General features: G+C 34.7%; 1 protein-coding gene across 5 annotated transcripts; it reads left to right on the top strand.

Annotated features, from left to right (window-relative positions):
• The first annotated feature begins 5,587 nt into the window (after window positions 1-5,587).
• On the top strand, window positions 5,588-22,849 carry LOC109180830 (ALBINO3-like protein 3, mitochondrial). 5 transcript variants are annotated; one of them, XM_019330551.1, is made up of 16 exons: window positions 5,588-6,299; window positions 6,682-6,788; window positions 7,094-7,221; window positions 8,955-9,026; window positions 11,792-11,893; window positions 15,506-15,562; window positions 15,889-15,954; window positions 20,030-20,077; window positions 20,202-20,378; window positions 20,460-20,515; window positions 20,609-20,726; window positions 20,842-20,931; window positions 21,602-21,711; window positions 21,946-22,066; window positions 22,109-22,261; window positions 22,829-22,849. In XM_019330551.1, the coding sequence occupies exons 1-14, from the start codon at window positions 5,878-5,880 to the stop codon at window positions 22,061-22,063; spliced, it is 1,671 nt and encodes a 556-aa protein (XP_019186096.1). In that variant the 5' UTR covers window positions 5,588-5,877; the 3' UTR covers window positions 22,064-22,066; window positions 22,109-22,261; window positions 22,829-22,849. The 5 variants fall into 5 exon arrangements, with proteins under 5 accessions (XP_019186096.1, XP_019186097.1, XP_019186095.1 ...); XM_019330550.1 differs by having other exon boundaries at window positions 5,589-6,299; window positions 21,946-22,261; XM_019330553.1 differs by lacking the exon at window positions 5,588-6,299 and adding an exon at window positions 6,529-6,635 and having other exon boundaries at window positions 6,668-6,788; window positions 21,946-22,261.
• The last annotated feature ends 620 nt before the right edge of the window (window positions 22,850-23,469 follow it).

A 23,469-nucleotide genomic window follows, 5' to 3' on the forward strand; every position in this document is an offset into this window, starting at 1 on the left:
AATGATATTATTGTTGAATATGATGAGCATCAATTGCATAAATCGGATAACCCTTATGTGCCTCCCAACCTTTATGTGCCCCCATTCCCTGTTGATGAAAATTTTGAAAATACCAAACCTATACAAAATAAAGATTGTGAGGAAGAAGAGCCCTATGTAGCACCCGAACCTTTTTTGCCCCCAATTCCGTTTCCAAATAGGCTCAAAAGTTGTGTGCCTGAAACGGTAGGTGCAGAGCTACAAAAAGAACTGCTCCCAATACCTATTGATGCTCAAGCAGGCAAATTGACCAACAATGTGCTTAATGAAACTGCAGAGGTTCCCATTTTTACATCTATGAATCTGTCTGATAATCAAGTTTTTGAAGTTAAGGGGTTGAATTTTGCCGAGGATGGTAAGTTGGAGTTTGAAAAACTCCAAAAAGAAAATCTTTTGAATGGCGTTGATAATAAAGAATGTTATTCTCGTTATTCTCAAATTGCTTGGCTGAATGAAAATTGCACAAAAACAAAATCTAATAAAGGAGGACTCTCTTTGTCTTCTTTTCTTTCCTCTCACAACATTGGGGACAATGTTGAAAATAAGTGTGGGGAAGGGATTTTACTCACAAAACACAAAAAAATTGAAAATTTTCAAACTTTTTAATTTTCTTATGTACATTTTTTTTATTTTAAAATTCTAGCATTAGTTGAGTTTTACCCTTAATGAGTCTTTTAAATATTCGTTGATAGAAATAATGCAGGTTTTTGTCAGCTCTTAGTGTATATATGGCTTTTGACAAGTTGTTAATTTCTTTAATTTTATATCTTTGTAAAATCAAAAAACAAAAAATAAATAAATAAATAGAATTTGAAAATCACAAATACCCTTATGTGTCCTATACAATTTCTTAGTAGTTTATATGCATCTTTCACTCTATTTTACCTTTTTCAAATCCTTAAATAATTATTGAGTGCTATAAATCGTGGTGTAGTGTGTTGGTTCAAGGATCATCTTTATGGCATAAGTGAATTGATAAAAAAAAAAAAGATTAAATAAAAAAAAATTATTTTTAAAAAAATAATAAATGAGAGTGTTTTATTTATTTATTTATTTCGTTTGCAATAAATAAGAGATTCTACTCCGCTGAATCAGCCACCTATACACATGTATAATAAATAAATCAATAAGTGTTGTGGTCTGATTTATGAGTACACACAAAATGAAAACCCAAACAAGTCTGGCGTAAAATGGAGAGGTTTTTGGGAAAATTCTCTTTGAAAAAAGTCAAAATAGAAAAATAATGAGTGAACTTTGAAAGAGACGAGCATTTGCATTATAATTTTTAATAAATGCCTTTGATCCTTGTTTAATTTCCATCATATTTTGCACCTGCACTATGATAGAATGTTTTTGAATTTGGTTTAGGTTATATTTTGTGAAATTTTCGTATTTATTTTATTGAGTTTTTGTATAGCTCATATAAGGGGTATTAGCACACGAGCACAAAGTTTATATTTATTTTAGTTGCTAAAGTTTTTAATTTCTAGTCAATTATTTTATGCACTCTTTGAGTTGACACTAACCTTGCATTGAAATAAATAAATTTGCAAGCCTATTTGGGTAAAGTTCGATCTAATACTTGTTTTATTTTTTTTTTCTTGTTAATAATGTCTTTTCTTGAGGAGAAGCAAATAAATAAGTGTGGGGAAATTTGATGAGCATTATTTTTATTATAAATTTAAATAAACTTTTATAATAAATAAACAATATTTGGTTAATTATGTACCTGCTTTTATGGTTAATTTTCGTAATTAGTTTTTTTTAATAAAGTTTACTCTTTATTACTATTTTCATCAATTAAAGATTGTGGCTCAGCAGCAAGTTTAGCAAAATTAAAGGCTTTACGGAATTAAAGGAAAATAAATGATTCTACGTCAATCATTCCTTGTTATGCTATTCATATGCGAATTTTAGGATGACAGTTGGGCTATAGTAGTTTAAATAGAGCCTGGAGCTTTGAGGGGAGACACATCTCGGAGTCGAAGGACTTCCAAGGGAGCATATTGGCTCCGACGACCTCCTTCGACGGTGACGCTAGCGGTCGGTACGGTTGGGTTTGACGTTCGACGGTGAGTTTTGGACGACCAGATTTAATTTCAGGTGATAGCTTCTTTTGGCGCAGCAAGATCATCCACGACAATGAGCTTTGGGTCCTTTCTTTGTTTCCTTTCTTAATTTGCGTGGCTGTTGAATCTCTATGTTTATTTGGTGTACTGTAATCCATCACTTCTCCTTAAATTTCAATTTGATTGTTTAATTCCAAAGAGCCTGAGCCTCTTGTTTTATTTGTCCTTTAATGTTTATTATACCATGGTTTGGTAATTCCTATGAGCCTAAAGTTTAGTATAATTTACTATGAAAGTTTGCACTAGTTTTAAACTTACTTTTGCCACTTGAATTATGTTTTATTCATGTTTTGCTAAGTAATTGATTCATGTTCATAGCATATATTCCGTTGCTGTTTCGGTTGGTTAATTTATTGTTTGTGTCTTTATTTCATGCCTTGCAATATCATTTAGTTAAATACAATTTAATTGTTAAGTAACTTTGAACACTTTAAATTGAATCGGTTATCTTTGCCATTTATTTTTAGTGTTTTAAATTGTTGAGTTAATCATTTTCAAGCCAGTAAATTGCATTATATTAATTTCTTGTGGGTTCGACCTTTGCCTTTGCACACTATCACTACTTTGACTCGTGCACTTGCGAGGACAAATAAATATTAAAATTGTTCAACAAACCACCAACGAAATTCCACCAATTCATAGTACATGAGGGTACCGATCACACGCACGGCGACACACGCCTCCCAAGAAATACGTGAAACCGACACACAGGTCACAAACTCCATAATCACGTCATGGCCACCACGAGGACCACTGTCGTACCTTGGTGACTAATGTCCCATACCATTAATCGTGCAATCCAGGTACAGCCACACACACCACCACAACAGGAATCAATCAACAGATCACAACGAAGATATGAAACCATACTCAATCAAGGAATGGATCGCAGTCCAACAACAACGATGATTAACACAAGTCATCATCAACGATAGGAAAGGACAAACAACACACACGCTAACATTTAAACACCGAACTAGCATGCTTATCAAACGGGTAAACCAAACGTAGTTCCGAAGAACACACAAGACTCATCACGGTTCAACGAATCACAATGTTGAACACTTAGCACGATTCAAGACACCAACACCTACATGGATTCCTACCATATAGTTCTAGACATACGAAACATCAAGAAGACGCTCAAATAATTCCACAAAAAAAAAGACGGGAAGTCAAAAGACCAAATACCGAGTCAAAAGAATCACGGGGAACAAATCCCCAAACAACACCATCATGTTCCCCGCGGGTGGACCCACGGGTAGACCCCCACCCGTGGTTCCGCTCGCGGGTACACACCCACAAGCTTCATGTACCTCGCGGGTAGGGCGGCGGGTAGGCCACTGCCCGCCGTTCCGCCCGCAAACACATGTACACCAAAATAATCCCTTTGGGTATTTTCAACACTAAGCTCAAATTCAAGTCCAAAACATGCCAAATCTCACCAAATACAACAAAATGACTTGAATCAAAGGAATAACCAAGCAATGGCATACATGAACCCTAATAACAAGCTCTAGATATGCATTTTCACAAGACAATGCATAAACACTCACATTTCATAGCAAAACACATGTAGAATCCAAAAATCATCATATAGGTAAGCAAAATAGATTTTGTAGAGCATGAGTTACCTCTTGTAGACAAAAATCTTCACTTAACACTTCACCAAGCTCCTACTAAGGCTCACCTTCCAAACCCACTTCAAGAACACACCAAAAGATCATAAAGATTCTATCTTTAAGAAAAGACACCTTAGAAGACACTAAAAACACAAGATGAACATAGATCTTACCCTCCTAGATGCTCAAATGTATGAAAGGTAGAATCTTGGAGACAACCTTTGAAGATTTGACAAAGCTCCAACTTGGCTTGGAAGAAAAGCTATCTAACTTTTAGAGAGAAGGGAGAGCTCAAGTTTGGGAAATGTAAGGAGAAGGAATGAGGAGTGTCTACTAGGTTAGCTTGCATTACTAACACAAAGTGAAATGTCATGAATACCCTTACTAAAATGAAGAGGTGTAAGGGAACAAGGGAACTACTCACAAAGCTTAAGGTACAACCTTGACTTTGGTTGACTAGTCAATTACTAGTCCCCGACTATTGAATTTTCAGGAATTTAAGGAATTAAATTACCAATTGGTTTAGGATTAATTACTTAATTAATCCCTTAATCAAATTTGGATTACGGGGTGTCACATCCTCTCCCCCTTCAAAGAAGCTTCGTCCCCGAAGCTTGGGTACGACGAATTAAAACAAACGGCTAAAAGAAACAACAATGTGACAAGAGGGTCAAGGACATCCTCTTTTGGTCAAGACCCAAAAGATTCACAAGACATCAAGCAAGGAAGGAAGTATATCAACACCAAGATTGAAAGAATGAAACCAACGGATATGATGAGCATATCAAACTCTAAACCAAACACCACTACCAACTTCTAACCAACAACCAAGAACTAACAACTAGCTCAAAGCACCAACTAACAAAGCTAACTACTTCAACTAAACAAACAAGCAAGAACAGCACACAAGGCAAGCAACAAGCAACTAACAAACGGTAATAACAACTAAGAGGGTAACCACAACTAAGGAAAGGCGAACGGGATTACCACAACTCCGAGCTAGAACGACTCGCTCTCCGACTCATCGGTGCCCTCCTCGAATTCTTCGTCATCCTCTCCTCTACGACTTGAATTGGCCTCAATTTGATCTAGCCTTTGGTGCACGGCAACAAACTGCGTCTTCATGTAAGCGAAGCCTTCTTCGATCATTCGGTTTTGTTGACGAAGCAAGGTGACTACACGTTCCTCATGCGTCATGGCATCATGTTGCCTTTTGGTGCGGGCTTCCCTTCTTCTTTGGTTTTCTTCACTTTCCGAATCACTTTCCTCGCCCTCGGCAGCTTCCGGTGCTTCCACTTCTTCCTCGTGGCCCGCTTCACCCTCATCTTCTTCATCACCTCCCAAACTCTGGACTGCGAGGTTCAACTTTCCAGCATGAATCTCAAGCTCAGCTGCCAACTCGGCTCTTTCTTCGGAGGATGTCCTTGCAACTTCCTCGAGAGTGATGTAATCACCATCGTCCAACTTAATTAATCCCTTAATCGAATTTGGAATTACGGGATGTCACATAGATTTTGGAGTTTTTTCTTTTTTTTTTTGCAAATTATGTTTTTTTGTGGGACCCGACCGTTGACCAAAGCGACTCACACTCCATACGTTTAGGGAAACTTTGCGCCCAACATGACACGTGGCAAATATAAACTCATGATTTTAGGACATTTCACCCGTGTTAGTTGATTAACTCTTCGATAACCTTATGTGACAAATGACTTGTCAATAATCTTAATATTTAGCTCGCCTCATAGGTAAAAAAACATGAAAATCATATTTTAAAACTATTGAAAAAAACAAAACTAAAATCAAGTCTTCATCCTTCCTAATTTCCCACCCGTCCCTAATTTCCCAAATCAACTCCATCCTCACCGTTGCTGATCCCCGTTCACTTCACCGGTTTCGTCGCACCACCGTCTTCACTCCATCCTGACCGTCGCTCCACCTTGGCCGTTGCGGCGTTGCTCCACCACCATCATCACTCTATACTCATCGGCTTCGTCGCACCACTGATATATATAGATAAATGCTGGGAATCCAATTCGTGCCCGGATAGTACTTAGTAGAAGATTTCAACTGTTTTGCCGAAATTGGCAATGCGGAACTTCTTACAACGGAAACTGCTCCGTCGCTCTCCATCCTTGTCAGCCTGGTACTATTCTTCATACTCCTTTGCACAGTCATACGATTCCGATCAGTGGCGGCGGCACCACCACCATTTAATCCACCCATTGTCACCGTCACGACCTGTGTTGTCTTCGCTTGCTAGCACTCAACAATTTCTAGTGCCTTTCTGTGTTTGTTCCTTCTCCCGTTCTTTCTCAACCCGTGAGTCTGCCTCCATTGAAGGCGTTCCATGTCAAGACAACGACTTTACGGATAGTCAGTCTGCTACGCCGTCTGACCTATTTCTTGGCGGCGATGTAGTTGGTGGTGGGAGTGTTGAAGAACCTATTCTTCCAGTTCGCGTTTTGATTTCGTTGCTAGATGGCTACCACGACCTTACGGGGTTCCCATGGTGAGCCGCAAAATATTCGCTGTTTGAAATTTTTTTTGTCAATTTGCTTTAGTTAATAAATTTTGATTATTATACTCTGATAAGAACTCTTTGAACTATGACTCTGATCTGTCCCTTTCATTACTACCCGAAAAACTTCCCAGTAATTTTGAAAAGAAAAGTTACCCCCTTTTGCTTCAATTCCTTTGTATTGAATGAAAAAGTTTGACTTCTTATTTACATTCCAAAACTTGATTGAAATGCTTTGGACTTTTGAGAAGTGTTCTAGACTTCTAGCTTTTTCTATCTAGTCTTGTATTTATTTTTAAGCACTGTGATATTGCATGAGTGGCATGGTTTTTTTTTTTTTTTTTTTTTTTTTTTTTTTTTTTTTTAATCTTAGGTGGGCTGTTATTGCTTCTGGAACATTGGCAATGAGGCTTGCACTACTTCCATTTACAGTGTTGCAACTTCACAAGTTGAAGAGGATTGGAGAGCTACTTCCCAAGTGTGAGGCTTTGTTTCTCAATTATGATTTATGTTCATTGTTTATTATCTTAGAAGAAAAAGGACTCAATCACTCAGAAGGCGTGAATGATTGATAGGCAAACCCATTTTTCTCTTGTTTAGCTTTTGTTTCAAAAGGAAGAAATGAAAAGGCATACTTTGGTAAAAAAAAACTTGCAAGTCGAATATTAATTGTTCCTTTTGTGCTTTGTGACTTACCCACTTTACTTAAGGGTTATCTCAATATTCTGGTAAAAAATTGAAACAACCAAGGCATTCACCTTATTTGTTTTTCTACATTGTTCAAGTACCCCGTCCTTTTCCACCACCTATGTCAGGAAGGACATTCAAAGATCAATTTCAACACTTCAGGAGAGAGAAAAGTGCAGCTGGTTGTCCTTCGCTTCTATGGTTTATTGCATCATTCGCCGTCCAGGTATTCTGTTAGCATATTTTCATATTTTCTTTTACCTTTGCTTTAGATTAATGTTTTTCTCTTTGGTGACAGAGTAATGATCTTGTCCTTCGTATGCATTTACTTGAACTGTGAAACTGAGCAATTGATGTGAAAACGAATAACAACTTTGCTTTCATGGCTGCTATTTCAATGTATTTATGGGTTTATAGATTAGCTTGTGATTGCCATGTATTTGTCTACCTAAATCTCTTGTGAAAAATTCTAGGTATGTAACATGCATTATATGTATTCAAAATGAAGATGAAATAAGAAAGAGAAAATATAAAAAGTATTCACTGTTAACTAAAAATTCTGTAGTTGTAACTTGTAAATCTATTATTTTTCAGAAATTTTTTATCATAATGATATTAATTTTGGATGACTACGAGATGAGAAATGGGGGCAAAACAATTTAAGGAGAACTAGTAAAAGAGATTTTAAATTATGTTCAAAAGTTTAAGATTAAAATTCTTTAAAAACCATGAAGTGAAACAGAAAGCAATGAAAAGACTATAACAATGAGGGCAAGAGGGTTGATTATATGATGAATTGTAGTTGAGATATTTTGAAGGTGGCACAAGATGATTTTTGGCACTTACTTTCATTGGATAGTATTTATATTTTTGCTTTTGTCTTGAATTCAACATTCTAATGTACCTTGGTGATATACAAAATAGAAAAGAGAAAATGACTTTTCAAGGTTCCCTAGTTTATGGTTTCTCTTCTAAACCCTTTCTGTTGTAAAAATCGTTAGACATCTAGTGTTTAGGACTCTCCTAGGTGGCGCCTACGTGCCGAACTCTTTTTTTATTTTTTTTATTTTTTTATTATATATATATATATATATATATATATATATATATATATATATATATATATATATATATATATAATACATTTGGCATCCTAGTTTATTTTATTACATTTGTAGCATGTATTTCTCTCATAAAATATAAAATTCCAATAGGCAACATCACGTAATACTTAAAACACATAATATTCCAATAATACACATTTAAATGAAACAAACAAAAAAAAAAAATATTGGACACCTAGTTGGTTGATCACATAAAAGGCTGATTCCAGTCTTCCCAATTGTCTAATGGCTCCTAGGCGATTAGTGAAGTTAATTTTAACAACATTGAATAGATAGAATACTTGTCCATATATTACTGTATCCAACCAACCATGTACTATTTGTGTATCTTGTTTGCAAAGTAAAAATCTTATTAAAGGTTAACAAGGGGAGTAAAATCCATATACCAAATAAGCTAAAAAAAGGGAGCTAGAAAACTATAAAAGCTTGATACTGTCATACTATCCAAAAGATCTATCAAGGTTATTTTCATTTTGAGGATTTTGGAGAAAAGGGCAAAAGATTTCCCCATTTGTTGTTTAAGCAAACTATAGCATGTTTGTTTGCTTTGGTTCATATAATAGGATCTAACTGTTTTTATCTAATTAAATGTAGTCAATTTGCTAGACTTATTTGACTACTTGTATAGTATTTCTCAGTGAGGCTGTTAAGGACTTAATTGAAAATTGCAATTATGTCAAACCTTTGGCATTGCAATTGCATTTTGTGCCCACTTAATTTTTTTGATTGAAGGGTTGTCACCTTCGTAATGGATCAAGTTACTATCTCAATATTTATATTTTTACATTATGTATATTTACAATCATCATGTTTTTGGTCTTCTGTTATTTTTCAGGTGCCTTGCTTCCTCCTGTGGCTTACAACTATAAGGAGAATGTCACTTGATCATCATGATGGATTTGATTGGGTGAGGCACTTATGTTTGATACATTTCTAAAGTAGATCTATTAAATAGGATTGTTGTTTATATTCAATTGCTTTTTTGCTTGTTGCATTCTATATTCTTAATTGTTCCATCTTTATTGTAGAAGTTATATTTTATGTGGTGAAGTTTTCTTGGAACTTTACATGCTACCCTTTTAGCAACAGAGTTGTATTCAGCCAAAGCTGATTATGGCTAATAATTTTTTTGCATTCTTCCCTTCTAAGAGAAGGTATTATTTATAGTCTATAAAAATAAAAACAAAAGTTAAAAAAAGGCAATTACTTGATCAAGGATAATCAATTTTAGTGTTTAATACCTTGATTTTAGCTCCCCAAACTTATGTAATTTGGATTCCTGTATTATTTCCCTATCATTGCCCGTCGCCGCCCCTAGAATATTAGCCTTATCCACAAGGCTAGAGGAAGTTTTCAGTTGCCTCTAGTGCCTCCAACTTTCCCCTAACCCCGTTGTCCTCATCTTTTGCCGCACTTAGCTCCCTTAAAGACTTGTTTGGATAGTTGTGCATCAGGTTATGCAATTGTACACATCTCAAGCAAAGACCTTTAGCATGCAAGTGTAAATACTCCTAGTGTGAGTACTGGTGGCTTAACTGTAGATTAGTGGGTGGTTGTTTGATGTTGAAAAGTTGTGGTACTTGTACTCATATCATGAAACTTGTAGTGGGTAGCTTCTTGTTTGGGGTGGGAGATCATGATGTTGGTGGGATTAAAGCTAGCCACATGTGCTTTGCTTACAAGCCTAGGGGTCCAACAAATTCCTATCCTATGATATCTTCTAAATGCTCCATCAACCATTGTAGTACACACTCCAATTCCTAAGTTGTGGTCCACTTTCTAAATGCTCCATCAGCCATTGTTATGTACACACTCCAATTCTCTTTCTATTGCTCAAGCGACTTTCATGGCTAATCGCAAATCCAACACGTTATTTCAATGGAGACGCACATGAATTTCTTCATTTAGCAAATGAGGTGTAGTCCCAATTGAATATGCGGTGCTAGGTCAGGAATTTGTGTTGCTTGTGCTTGAAACTCATTTGTAAAATCATCCACTAATCTCACTTAATAAAGGTTGCCAATGCTATTATAGAAGGCGCTAAGTGCTCATTGGGTGCCATATGGGTGCTCTGTCTTAGAGCACATAGGACAAACAAAAGAAATTATTTTATTTTTGCCTTTATATATTTGGCTTTAATTGAGTGAGACTCAACTCCAATCCCTAAACCTATGGTCTCCTAGTCTCCACTGTCATCTCCCTTGCGTCTTTGCTCTTTGCTACCGAAAATGAAAAGGTGAAAAGCCAAAAGCAATAAGCTTAGTTTGGTGACCTCTGATAGCAACCAGCGAACAACAAAGGAGAAGCGTGAACGGGCTAAAGCTAGTGGAAACTGGTGACTCTGATCTCCTAGGCGATGGTGGACAACTGAAGAGGTTGGGTCTTCCGTCGTTATGAGCTTGCGGCGGTCAACCGACTCCGAGGAATTGCGGTGGTCATTGAAGGCTACGAGTTTGAAGGTTTTTTACATTTTCTTGACTTGTTTGATTTTTGACTCGGTGGAACTACCTTGATCTTCGTTTTTTGGCTACTTCCCTGATTTAGGGTTGTTTCGCTCAAAACTACGTGTTTTGAGCAAGACAACCGTAAATTTATTAAAAATAAAAAATAAAAGGCCGAGTATAAATTTATTTGCCTACTTGGCAGACAGGCAAGGAAATTGCCGACTAAGCTCATTAATTGACTTGGCCTAGGGGTGCCTAGGCCGAGTTTTACAACACTGGTCTTCAATTGCTGGATTGGAGATTCACACAAATCACTGCTGAATTGGTGTATGAAATTTGTTTTTAATTGCCCCAAAGTAAGTTTAGGAGTTTGATATTGCATCCATCTAAGCCAATGGAGTGCTGCCCCCTCCATGCTCAGGAAAATTGTCGCTAATTTTAGATATTATGTGTTGGTAAGTTGCTGATCCACCTCTTCTTGTCTCTTCTCCATCACTTCAACTCTGCCCTCCATTTGTGTCATTCTCCGTATTGAATGGGTGGTCAGATCACTTTGATGGAGTAAAGAGCAGACAAAAATAGATTCAAACAAAAGAATGTTTAAATAGATGTGTGAAAGGAGAAAAGACAATATAGGAGATACAAATTGTACTGCTTAGCAAGAATATATCCTGCTAGGCTGCCCTCAGCTAAAGCTGATTACTACTAATAATTTTCTGCATATTCCTTTATAAGAGGTGTTATTTATGGTCTATAAAAATATTAATCAGAGATAATTACTTAATCAAGGTATTAATTCCTTGATTTTAGCTTCCTAAAATCATCTAATTTGAATCCTTGATTAGTTCTGGTTTTCCAGAATTCTGAAACTTTCTATTTCAAACTGATATTGAAGAAACTTGGTTCTTGGATCTATTGGAATAGAAGGACCTACCCTGAAGTTGGAGCTAAATTGCTTTGTGGCCTCCTAACAATTGGCAAAGTGACAAGTATATGTTCACCTGGGTAGGATTGGTACTTGGTCCTTCTCCAAGATTATGGACTAATGTTTTGATATGAGATTATGAGAGTTGATTTTTTGGTTACTTTTGGTTCGATGTTCTCGAGTGCTCTTTATTTTGGTTTAGGATGTTAGCTGACATTTTGAGCTTTTGGTTTGGTAATGATTTTTTGTTTTAAATAAATCTATTGTTTAATTTAATAAATTTTTACATATTTATGCGTACAGGGAGGAACACTATGGTTTCAGAATTTGACAGAAGTCCCAAATGGTACCTTAGGCCCCATATTTCCCTTATTGATTGCTGGCCTGCATTTTGTTAATGTTCAGGTATTTCTTTTTAGCAGCTTATCCTACTCAATGTCCAAAACAATATTTTAAAACTGATTCTAGGATGTGATGGCTAGATAAGTACTTCATCCCAAAACTATTGTCCCCTTTGACTGATTACACAAACTTAGGAGAGTGTATTTAATGTATTCTTTACATATTATATTTTCATTTTTGCCCATAATAAATGCTTGTAAATTTGTTTTCCTATAGTTCTCATAAAGGTAGGGTTATTTGGGCAATAAAGTTTTAAATAATGTTTATTGAGTTAATACCCAAAATCGTCCTCGACTATAGTGGTTTTTCTCAATTTCGTCCTAAACGACTTTGATGACCTAATATCGTCCCAGACTTTTGTGTTTCGCTCAATTTAGTCCCAGACTTTTGTGTTTTTGCTCAATTTAGTCCTTCATTTGTTATTCTGTCCATTTGGTGTTAAATAAATAGACAATTTAGTAATTTTAATATTGGCATCTCTTTACTCATAGACATGTGAACTGCGAAATCCCTTTTTTTTTTTTTTTACTAATTACTCCAAGAATTACTCCTAAAACTGCGAATATAAAATTTGATTTGCAGGTCCGAGAGTAATTCTGGGTGTAATTCGTACAAGAAAGAGGAATTTCGCACTTCACAAGTTGAAAGTAAAGAGAGATCAATATTGACATTACTGAATTGTCCCTTTATTTAACACCAATTTTACGGAATAACAAATGGAGGACTAAATTGAGCGAAACACAAAAGTCTGGGACGATATTAAGTCCCCAAAGTCGTTTAGGACGAAATTGAGAAAAACCACTATAGTCGAGGACGATTTTGGGTATTAACTCAATGTTTATTTATAAACTGGAATGTTTATTTATCAAACTGGACTATTTTTTGCTGCATCCCAATATAGTAATGATGATAATTTTTTAGGGATAGAGAGATGAGATTTATTTTTTGAATAACCTTTTCCTAGGAGTATAGTGGGGGTTAGACACATTTTCAAAGTTGAAATAGGAAAGTTATTATAAAATGGGTGTGCTAGATGTAATATATATATATATATATATATATATATATATATATATATATATATATATATATATATATATATATATATATATATATATATATGGTGCTGTTCCTATGAGGACCAACCTCCCCATGAGTCCATGAGAACCAATCTCGTGCATTAAAAAAAATAGATCTATGGACGAGGTTAATTGAGAGAATTAAAAACATGCGTGTGCATTTAGAGCATTATGATGTGTCATGTGTGCATATTAAGCATGTGTGTGTTTTTAATTCCCCCTAGTAAATCTTATCCATAGATCTATGTTTTTTAATGCATCAGATTAGTTCTCATTGACTCATGGGGAGGTTGGTTCTCATATGATCTCTAATATATATATATATATATATATATATATATATATATATATATAGGTTTATTTTCAGGTGAGATCCTACCTTAAGTACAAAACTCATGCACATTAGTCACCCGCACAACTGCACGGGAGACACTTACCCCCACTGGAACTTAATTCTCTCTCTCTCTCTCTCTCTCTCTATATATATATATATATATGTATGTATACATATATATACATATACATATATGTATATATACATATATATATATATATATATATATATATATACATATACATATACATATATCTAAAAACATAATAAGTGTCAATACAAGTTATATCCTTGATTTTTGTCCCTTTTTTATATGCTAATAAATATATACATTTTGCTTTAATTGTTGTACATTCATTTGCATTGGACAAAATCACCCTTACACCGTTATAACACCGTTAGTTTTTAATATATCTACCAATCTTACCATACACCTACATTTATCATATCTTTTTCCTATTTTTAATTATCATTTTATTAAAATTATCATATAACAATTAATTTAATTATAAATTATATTTTAATTAAATATTTATATGAATGTTAAATTATATATATATATATATATATATATATATATAATTAATATGTATGTATATTATTTGTGTATCCATATCAATATATCATATATGTGAGTGTCAGCTTAGTATTATTTGTAAATTATTATTATATAAAAATATAATTTTTTTTTTTTGTTTTGATCACTATATTATTCAAATATATGATAATTCAAAAGTATCATCACTTTAAGAAATTGCAAAATATAATTTTAATTAATTTTTTAAAATTTGTTACATACAAATATTTTAATATTGGGCATAAGTTTTCGCGCATCGCGCGTATAAAATGCTAGTATATATATATATATATATATATATATATATATATATATATATATATATATATATATATATATATATATATAGGTTTATGTTCAGGTGAGAACCTACCTTATTGTGTGAACCTAAGAACCTGTGCGCACCCTTGATGTTGTATCATCCAATGGCTTAAAACATGGTGCATGGAAAAAGTCAACCCAGGACGCGGTGCACAACTTGTGTGAATGGTGTTTGCAGTGCACTACGTGTGTGCATTGTGTTGTAGATGACATGCACTGTCCACTAATCTAGATAAAGGGCCCAGAGTGGTTCTCAGGTTCACATGTTAATATAGGTTCTCATATGAACCTATATATATATATATATATATATATATATATATATATATATATATATATATATGTATATATATATGTATGTATAAACACATAGAGGCACACTCATTTGAGAATTAGAGCCAAGTAGAAAAGTGAGAACTAGGGGTGTAATTGAGTTGAGCTGAGCCCTAATAGTCAAAACTTGAAACTGGGCTCAATATGAAAAATCGGAGCTCAAACTTGGCTTGAGCTCTACTGAGCTTTAATTTTTTGTGGTTGAGCAAGACTGGACTCGAGTTTGAGCTATCTAAGCTTAGCTTGAATATGCTAACTAAAGTTTTTATTTTTTATTTTTTATTTTCTATTTTCTAATATAATATAATAATAATAATAACATAACAACAAACTTGATATTACATTTTTTTTATAGCCATTTTATAACATATACACATAAATGTACATATAAATTAGTTAAATTTGTAATATTATATTTATATAAAATATAAAAAAAATAAAAAAGCTCAATTAGCTATTAAGGAGCTCAAATTTAGCTTAACTTGCTACTTGAACTACTTGAGTCCGAGCTCGTTCAACAGTAACTGAATCGAAATATTTGTCGAATCAAGCTCGAGTAGCTTGGTTCATTTACACCCCTACTGAGAACTCATCTTAGTCATTGATTTGGGAAAATCAATGGCTTTCAAGCAAGTGAAAACATGCGGTGGCAATTTGGTTATTATTACAGACTTTGAGTGCACTGAGCAATATTCAAAAGTGCAACCGTTTAAGTGTACTTTTGCATATAATTGAGTGCTTTCGCTTGGTGCACTTTTAGAGCCGTAGTTTGAGTGCACTTTTACGTATCAGTGAATGCACTTTGTAGTGTTCAGCAGTGCATGTTCACACTTGAGCACCGGTTTTATTTGGTCCGTCTCCTATATATATATATGTGTGTGTGTGTGTGTGTGTATGTATGTATGTATGTATGTATGTATGTAATATTGCTTGTTTTGGTTTATCTGCTAATTCAGTCCACATTTCTTCAGGTTTCCTTTCAGAAAATGTTCACTAGGACGGGGGACACTTTTGATTCATTAGCCAAGGTCAGCATACAAAATTGTTTGTTTATATGCATAGTGCATCCTCTAGCTACACATGCAAGTTGTGCAACTCTAGTGATATTTTTTTGAGTGGTGGGGAGGGGAGGTGGGTATCCTTAGCTCTAGTGATTTTATTCCAGTATAATGATCAATAACAATCTACTACATTTCAGTTATTTATGTAAATTTAAAATGTTACCCAAGAAAACTGTACACAAATTCAATTCTAGAGAGTTCACTATGCATAGAAAACTCAAGATATATCTACTATCATTCTTTATTATGAAAATGATTTGATGACTTGCTGACAAATGACTACTTTGACACAGTACTACAAGCTATATCTGGAAATTTTGACCCTACCAATTTTGTTCATTTCATTCAATTTGCCCCAGGTATCTAAACACACTCTCATCTCTAATTGTCTACACTTTTTTTTTTTTTTTTTTTTTTTTTTTACTAGCAATATGTTTTTCTCAAACCTAAGAAGCTACCACATAATGCAAATGGTTGATAATGAAAATGATTGAAGGCTTTAATAATTCAGTCAGTACTAAATTTGTTCAACAAGATTAGAGAGTTTGATCTCCTTGTTAGAGGTGACAATGTGCATCTCTTCTTTGCTGGCCCCTGTCAATCTTTTCCTCAAGCTGTCACATGGTCATGTTTCACTCTAGGTAGAATCAATCAAGGAGTCACCTTTCCATTGCACTAGGTACTTTATTCTATGACTTTTCTTCCATTTGCCCTTAATTTGATAGTCTAAAATTTTCTGCACGATCTTCTCGAATTGTTTCCGCACCACGAGAAGAGCTTGCTGCTTGCTTTGCACCTCAAGTATTCAACTCATTTTGGTTAAAAATTTTGAGAAATTTGACATGGAAAGTAAATATGGACTTGAACCACTTAGGTTGCTTCAATCAATATGTCACTTGCCTACCTTACTCACAACCTCAAACGGACCATTATATCTCAGAACTAGGCCTTGGTGCATAGTGTTGCTAAACTTTCTTCCAAATATAAGGATTCAACTTCAGTATCCCAATTCCCAAGGTCTCCTACTTTGGACTATGCATCATGTCTCCCCCGATTTGTTACTTCATCACCTATTGGCTACAAGACTATTTCTTGCCTTTTCCTCAAACTGTCACAAGGTCATGTTTCTCCTATTGTGCTACAAGACTATTTCTTGCCTTAGGAATTAACTGATTATGTAATCAATAATTGATGCTCCTTCTTTATTTTACATATGGTAATAGATTATAAATAGGGACCATCTCTTAGAAGAGAGGACATCTAGTGGAATTGGAACAATTAGCTCTAAGTAGTATGGGCAAGAATTTATTTCTTGCTGGTGGGATATTCTTTGAATTCCCTTTCTTTCGTTTGTGTTTTACTTTATAATATCCAAATCTTCTAAATTTCTTGGTTCAATGTCTCTTTACTCCTTTCACAACTTCAAATATATTGAGGGTTATTTATGGATGGATCTTGAATATGATAAACCATATAGTCTGTACTAGGGTCATGGCACCAATGAATTCTTCCTTAACCTTTAAGCTGAATGCATCAACCATTGCATTGTGCTAACCAGGCTGGTGAACTCACTATAAATTCAATCAAAAGAAGTTGGATGCTTTTAGGCAAGAAGTGAGTGGGTGTTGTTAGTGGTCTAATTATAGTTTTAGAAAAAAAGTGTTAAAAATCTTTGACTATCATACCAAGAGGCGAGGCAAAAGAAGAATTGGAGAGTGGAGTAGACCTTGTGCAATGGAAAAGGATTCTTTGGCATATGCTACTTGGGAACATGATGTTACCTTGTTGCAGTTGTGGGGCATTGGTCTAGCTTGTGTGGGTGCAAGTGTTGGCACGTTCCCTAATCCCTATACTTACATAAGCAATTACAACCCAACTCCTAGGAAACAAGTGACTAAGCATAATTATGCCACCGAAAAATCCAAAACTGTCAACCTTTGGAATTGCCTCAGTCAAGGTTGAAGTCAAGTTTATCCCTCGTAATCATCCATAATTGCTTGAGCATGGCATGCACATCTTACAATTGCTTGGCCGAAGATAAACTTGGTCAACCAACCATTCAACCTCCTAGGTACCACCGCATGTCTTGAAACAATCATGTTATGTGCAGCGCATGCTCAACACTAGCTCATCATTGCATGTATTACTCAACTCGCACTAACTTGGTTAGTCACTCGACTACTCAAGCCATGCTTGTTACCTTGTGGCAAAGTTTCTCCCAACACTTAGCGCCAACACCTTAGCATAGGGAATGAGCAACACCTTTTTATAAGGCAACCCCTAGCCCTGTGTGGCTGGTAGTTGAAAGTGAGCAAGCTCTGTTCCTTGTGTATTATTATTGTGGATGGATATTCAATGGTTAGCTAAACTCTTGTGTGCTTCGAGTCCATGCATTAGAAAACTATTCATACCTTCTTGTTAGAACCTCATCCCAAACACTTAAGTGAAATGGTTAATGCTGACTACCTTGTGAGTTGAAGGTATGCTGCACTGTCAATTTTTGTGAACCTAGCAAGGCATGCTAGAGTGTTCGCAATGCAAGCATGAGTTGATTGCTGCTGTGGTCATTGGGCCTGTTGATGGTCAATGGGCTTCTTGTTGGGATCATTGACATGGCTCCCATTGACACCACATCTAAGCTAAGGGGTTAATGGTTTTTGCTATGAGACACTTCTATGGGAAAGGGGAACTACATAATATTGTAATAATTCTGCCAAAAACTTGGGAGGCATGCTGGTACCCTATACTCTGGGTCCATCACCTATGTACCCTCAATTGAACTAGATCACTCAACCTATGGTGCCTGTCTATGCTCTTAGCAACAAAAGGAAGGAATAAGTCAATAAGATCATGCTGTGTGGTATGGGTGCTCAGCTGCAAGGAGAGCACTTGCTTGGTGTGTACTTGGGCTTCCCTTGATCTGTTCTTTTAGGAATAACAGGCTGTGTACGATTAGGGCTCTCTAAGGCTGCTACTATCAAGTATCATATTCCTATTAGAAATAGCTTTCCATTATAAATACCTGATCCGTCAATGTAAGATGGGGCATTCTTACTATAGTGTTACTTTGGAATTTTTAGATGTTTGAGTAAACTGGTCAGTGGTGTACTTGTTGAATAGCTGGGGCTAAAACTCATTTATGTTTGTTAATTGTTATTTTGAAATATGTTTAGTAAACAAACTGAGTGTGCAGAGATGGGCTTGTGAACATGCTTGTTTTTCTTTACTTTGGATACATTTGTTCAATGGATAAATGTATTGTAGTATCAACTTCTAGTCTGCCTGGATAGTTGATACTTGTAGTGAATGTAGAATCAACTTCTAATGTGTGTGGATTGAAGTAACAGTAAAATAACAACATTCAAGATTCCAAGAATTCTTTTACAAATGGCACAGACGCATTTGAATCCTCTGTAATGTTTGCCAGTGGGCTTAAATGAAGGCTTATATTTGCCTATATATATATATATATATATATATATATATATATAGAATCCTAATCATATGAGAACTACTTCCTAGGTGAGAACTTGTGGACAAATCTAAACCATTGATCTGATAGATGGGAAATCAAGTAAAACATGTACGGGGTCATTTTCATAAATATTACAAGTTTATAAAATGAGCGGGGTCATTTGTATAAATATTACAAAGTTTTGTTTATTTTCGACCGTTAGATCTACTAGATCAATGGGTTGGATTTGTCCACAGGTTCTCATCTTGGATATGGTTCTCACCTGATTAAGGACATATATATATATATATATATATATATATATATATATATATAAAAGATCATATGAGAACACCTGCTTAGGTGAGAACAAATCGTGTGCATCCATCTAATATTTTTTAATGGTCTAGATTAGATTAAGTGTGTGCAAACGCGCATTAAATGTGTGCAAACGCGATATAGGGTATAGCTTCCCTTGCGGTTTTGCGGTTGACGCACCTTAAGCATTAAAATGACGCACCTTAAGTACACAAATCACGCATCTTAAGCACACAAACAAAGCACCTTAAGAACACAAACCACACACCTAAAGCATTAGGCTGACGCACCTTAGGTACACAAACCACGCACCTTAAGAACACAAACCACGCACCTAAGGTTTTAAAATGACGCACCTTAAGTCTCAACAACTCACGCACTTTAAGAAGGAAAACAGCGCATCTTAAGCTTTAGGTTGACGCACCTTAAGTTTCAACACTGATGCACCTTAAGCATACAAACCACGCACCTTAAGAAGGAAAATCACGCACCTTAGCAACAGCACAACCGCACTTGAGAAGGTCAACCGCACGGGAACCCATTTCTCTATATATATATATATATATATATATATATATATATATATATATTTATTTATTTATTTATTTATTTATTTATATATACCCATTATAAATATACTTACACTTGCTTTCTCATTGCAGGGGAGTTTAGTGTATTGGCTTTCCAATAGTTCATTAAGTCTCCTTCAGGTATCTCTAGATCATATGGAGAGAAGTGCTGCTAGTTATAACTGAACTCCTTTTTATTTTTATAAATCTTTTTACTTAGTTATAACTGAACTCCTTTTTTATATTTTCGCATTGTGATGAACAGCAAATTTCTTTAAAGCATCCATACATTCGCAAGAAATTGGAGCTACCTGATAGGGATACTTCTGTATTCGTTGCAAAACAGAAAGAGTTAGACAGCTCTGAGGAAGTGGAAATAAATACTTCAAGAGAGTCACGGAAGATAGCAGCCCAAAATCTGTCAGCCAAAGAACTTGTTAATGTATCTAGCCATTTCTCTATCATGCTCTGTCAAACTTTATTGATATTTTTATGATTTTATTATGATTGGAAAGTTCCACAGGTTTCTATCAAATTCTTAGCTAAAGGCCAGAAAGATATGGCTCTTAGACTACTGCGGTAACTTCTACTTCAAAGATTAGTGGCGCTCTTATTTTGTTCTTTGATTCCACATTTTGGTGGTTGTAATGCATTTGTGAGCATAAAATGCAGACTTGCTCTCGACAAGGAACCTGATCATGCAAGAGCTCTGATTCTTTTGGGGCAGACACAATTGCAAAATGGTTTCTTATCAGAAGCTACCGAAAACTTCGAGTGTTGTATTTCCAAGGTTTGGAATTGGATGTCTTCCATTTAGGCTTGTCTTTAATAGTTGGGCAATATTACTGTTCAGTTATTGCTGCTAATTGCACTTAATTGTGAGTTTTCTTTGAATTGTATATCAGCTACTCCTAAATGGGCATCCAACAGAAGTTGAGGATGTTGATAATTTGATTCTATCATCAGCATGGGCTGGTGTAGCTTGTATACGGCAGGTAATGATGCTTCTAGAATCTGGAGTCATTCTATCATTGAGTTAAAAGTACGAACTGGCTATTGAAATATCTGCTAATATGCTTCTAGAGTCATTCTATCATTGAGTTAAATGTACGAACTGGCTATTGAAATATCTGCTAATTTTGTTACGGTCACACAATTAGAGACAGGGTGAATACCATGTTCTGGTCAAGAATATATGCTGGAAGGTTTTCATGCTTCATTTATATTGTTTTAGAGTTTAGATTTTTATAATACTAGATGGGTTTCCTATTGTTTAGAGTCCCACATTGAAAAAATAAGAGAGAGGAGTTTGTAAGGCCATGAGTTAGACTAGCTAATTGACTAGATTCGGTCTTTTAGTGTGGTTTGGCTCATGTGCATTATTGCTCAGTTTAGTGATCTTGGCCCAATCTAAGATTCTAACATGGTATCATGGTTTGGTCCACTTTGTGTTCACCGGGTTGTCTACCCGTGGTATTGTTGGCGTCCAGAATCAAACTAGCTAATTGATTGGATTAAATATTTTAGTGTGGTTTGACCCATGTGCATTATAGCTCAATTGAGAATCTAAAGATTCTAACACCTATCATCACAATGAAATACACAAAAGAACCCCTTGAATTACCAGCTGGGTTTGTTTCTCTGATTTATTCTTTCTTTGGGTAGGGGAAGTATGACGAGGGTATTGTGCACCTAGAGAGAGTAGCTGTGATGAAGGAGCCTGAGGATCCAAAGACAAAAGCGCATTACTACGAGGCTTTGATATTGTTCTCAAGGTATAATTAGATTAACAACTGAAGAACATTTTGATACCTGGTCTTATGTTTTCTTTGATTCATGACTTTCCTCCAAATCACCTTGATGGCCTGGTTTCTGAAAAAAAGTAGTAATTACTTATTTGTTAAATCTATAAGTGGAAACTGGGTTGTTCCTAATGTGTAGAAAGCAACTAATTTTGTTAACTGGATCCCAAAACGTAACTACTAGTCGTGTGATATCGTGGTTTTCAGTGCTTTATACAATGTGGGCCGGAAAGCTGAAGCTGCAAAGTATTTGCGCATAGTTGTTGCTTATGATCCTTCTTATAGAGAATTACTGGAACAATGTGAAAATGACGACAACACTTGAGAGCATTCTCAAAAAAGTGGTGAAAAATGAATCTATCAACAGTTGGAGAGCAGATTAGTTTGGCTTCTGAAACCATTTAGGAGATCTATTTTCATACATCTATAGATTTACTCGAGACTTTATTGTTTTTGTTTTTATTTTTATGTAATAAGGCCATTCTTGGTGGTGAGAAATTTTGGTGACTAATTGATAACATTAGTTGATTGTAGAAAGATATGCCCTGTTTGGTAAATGACTGTTAGCTGTTTGGGTTAATTAGAGGGTATAACTAGTTGATAACATTAGCTGATTGTAGAAAAGTGTTTGGTTAATTAGCTGTTAACTGATAACTGTTTGGTATAATTTCTTTTCTAAAAAAGTTAATTGAAAAAACTGCTTTGAGCAACTTTTTAAATTTTAGTATTTTGGAGTTACAAATAGTTAATTAATCAAACATTTATATTGATTTTTTAACCAAGTCAATCAATTGATAGTAGTCAAATAAGTTAAAATTGACTGATAGGTTAACTTTTTTACCAAATAGGATTATGGTAAATTAATTGTTAGCTGATAGTTGATTACATGCAAAATGTTTTTTTCAAAAACTTATTGAAAAAGTTATTTTAACTGACTCTTTGAATTTTAGCGTTTTGAAGCAATAAACTGTTAGAAAAAGCTAAATAATCAAATATTTATATTGGTTGTTTAACTCCGTCAAACAACTAATAGTGGTCAAATAAGCTAAAATTGAGTAATAAGCTAATTATGTTACCAAACATGGTTAAGATCATACATACATGCATACATTGGCAAATTATGCTGTGGAAACGTGCCCACCTTGCAAGGTCGGCACGGTTCCATATCCATAATTTCTATACTGTACATTTATAATTATAGAGCTATATGTTTATAATTTTATAAATATATTTCATAATTATAGAGCTATGTGTTTATAATTTTTTATGTTCGTATTCTTGAACTTTGTTTTCACAAATCACAGAATTATTTGTTCATAATTTGATAACTATACAGTTTAGAAATTATGAATCTACAGTACAGATATTATGAATTTGCAGTATGAAAATTATGAATCTATTGTATAAAAAGTATTAATTTACTGTATTTAAATTATAGATCTACGATTTAAAAATTATAGATCTACAGTATAAAAATTATAGATATGAAACCGTGCCCACCTTACAAGGTGGGCACGATTCCACAGCATAACGTTCGGCATACATTAGTGTTGTACCTAGAGGCAACAAGTATTGCAAATTAGTATTACATAGACTATATATGGTCCACACAGTGTGGAATATAAATTAAAAAAATATATTTTTAATATACTAAAAATATATTATTTGTGTACGTAAAGTATATTTTTTAAAATTACATTATTTGAGTATTGAAAATACATTATTTTATAT

This window comes from Ipomoea nil, unplaced genomic scaffold (assembly GCF_001879475.1).
Source record: "Ipomoea nil cultivar Tokyo-kokei standard unplaced genomic scaffold, Asagao_1.1 scaffold1034, whole genome shotgun sequence".
In the NCBI taxonomy this organism is placed as follows: domain Eukaryota; kingdom Viridiplantae; phylum Streptophyta; class Magnoliopsida; order Solanales; family Convolvulaceae; genus Ipomoea; species Ipomoea nil.

What these genes read in the sequence shown, in the direction of transcription:
- LOC109180830 (XM_019330551.1), top strand. Translation starts at nt 5,878, where the DNA reads ATGCGGAACTTCTTACAACGGAAACTGCTCCGTCGCTCTCCATCCTTG. An exon ending in GACCTTACGGGGTTCCCATG is followed by an intron (nt 6,300 to 6,681) that starts GTGAGCCGCAAA and finishes TTTTAATCTTAG; the next exon opens with GTGGGCTGTTATTGCTTCTG. An exon ending in ATGGCTCTTAGACTACTGCG is followed by an intron (nt 20,516 to 20,608) that starts GTAACTTCTACT and finishes CATAAAATGCAG; the next exon opens with ACTTGCTCTCGACAAGGAAC.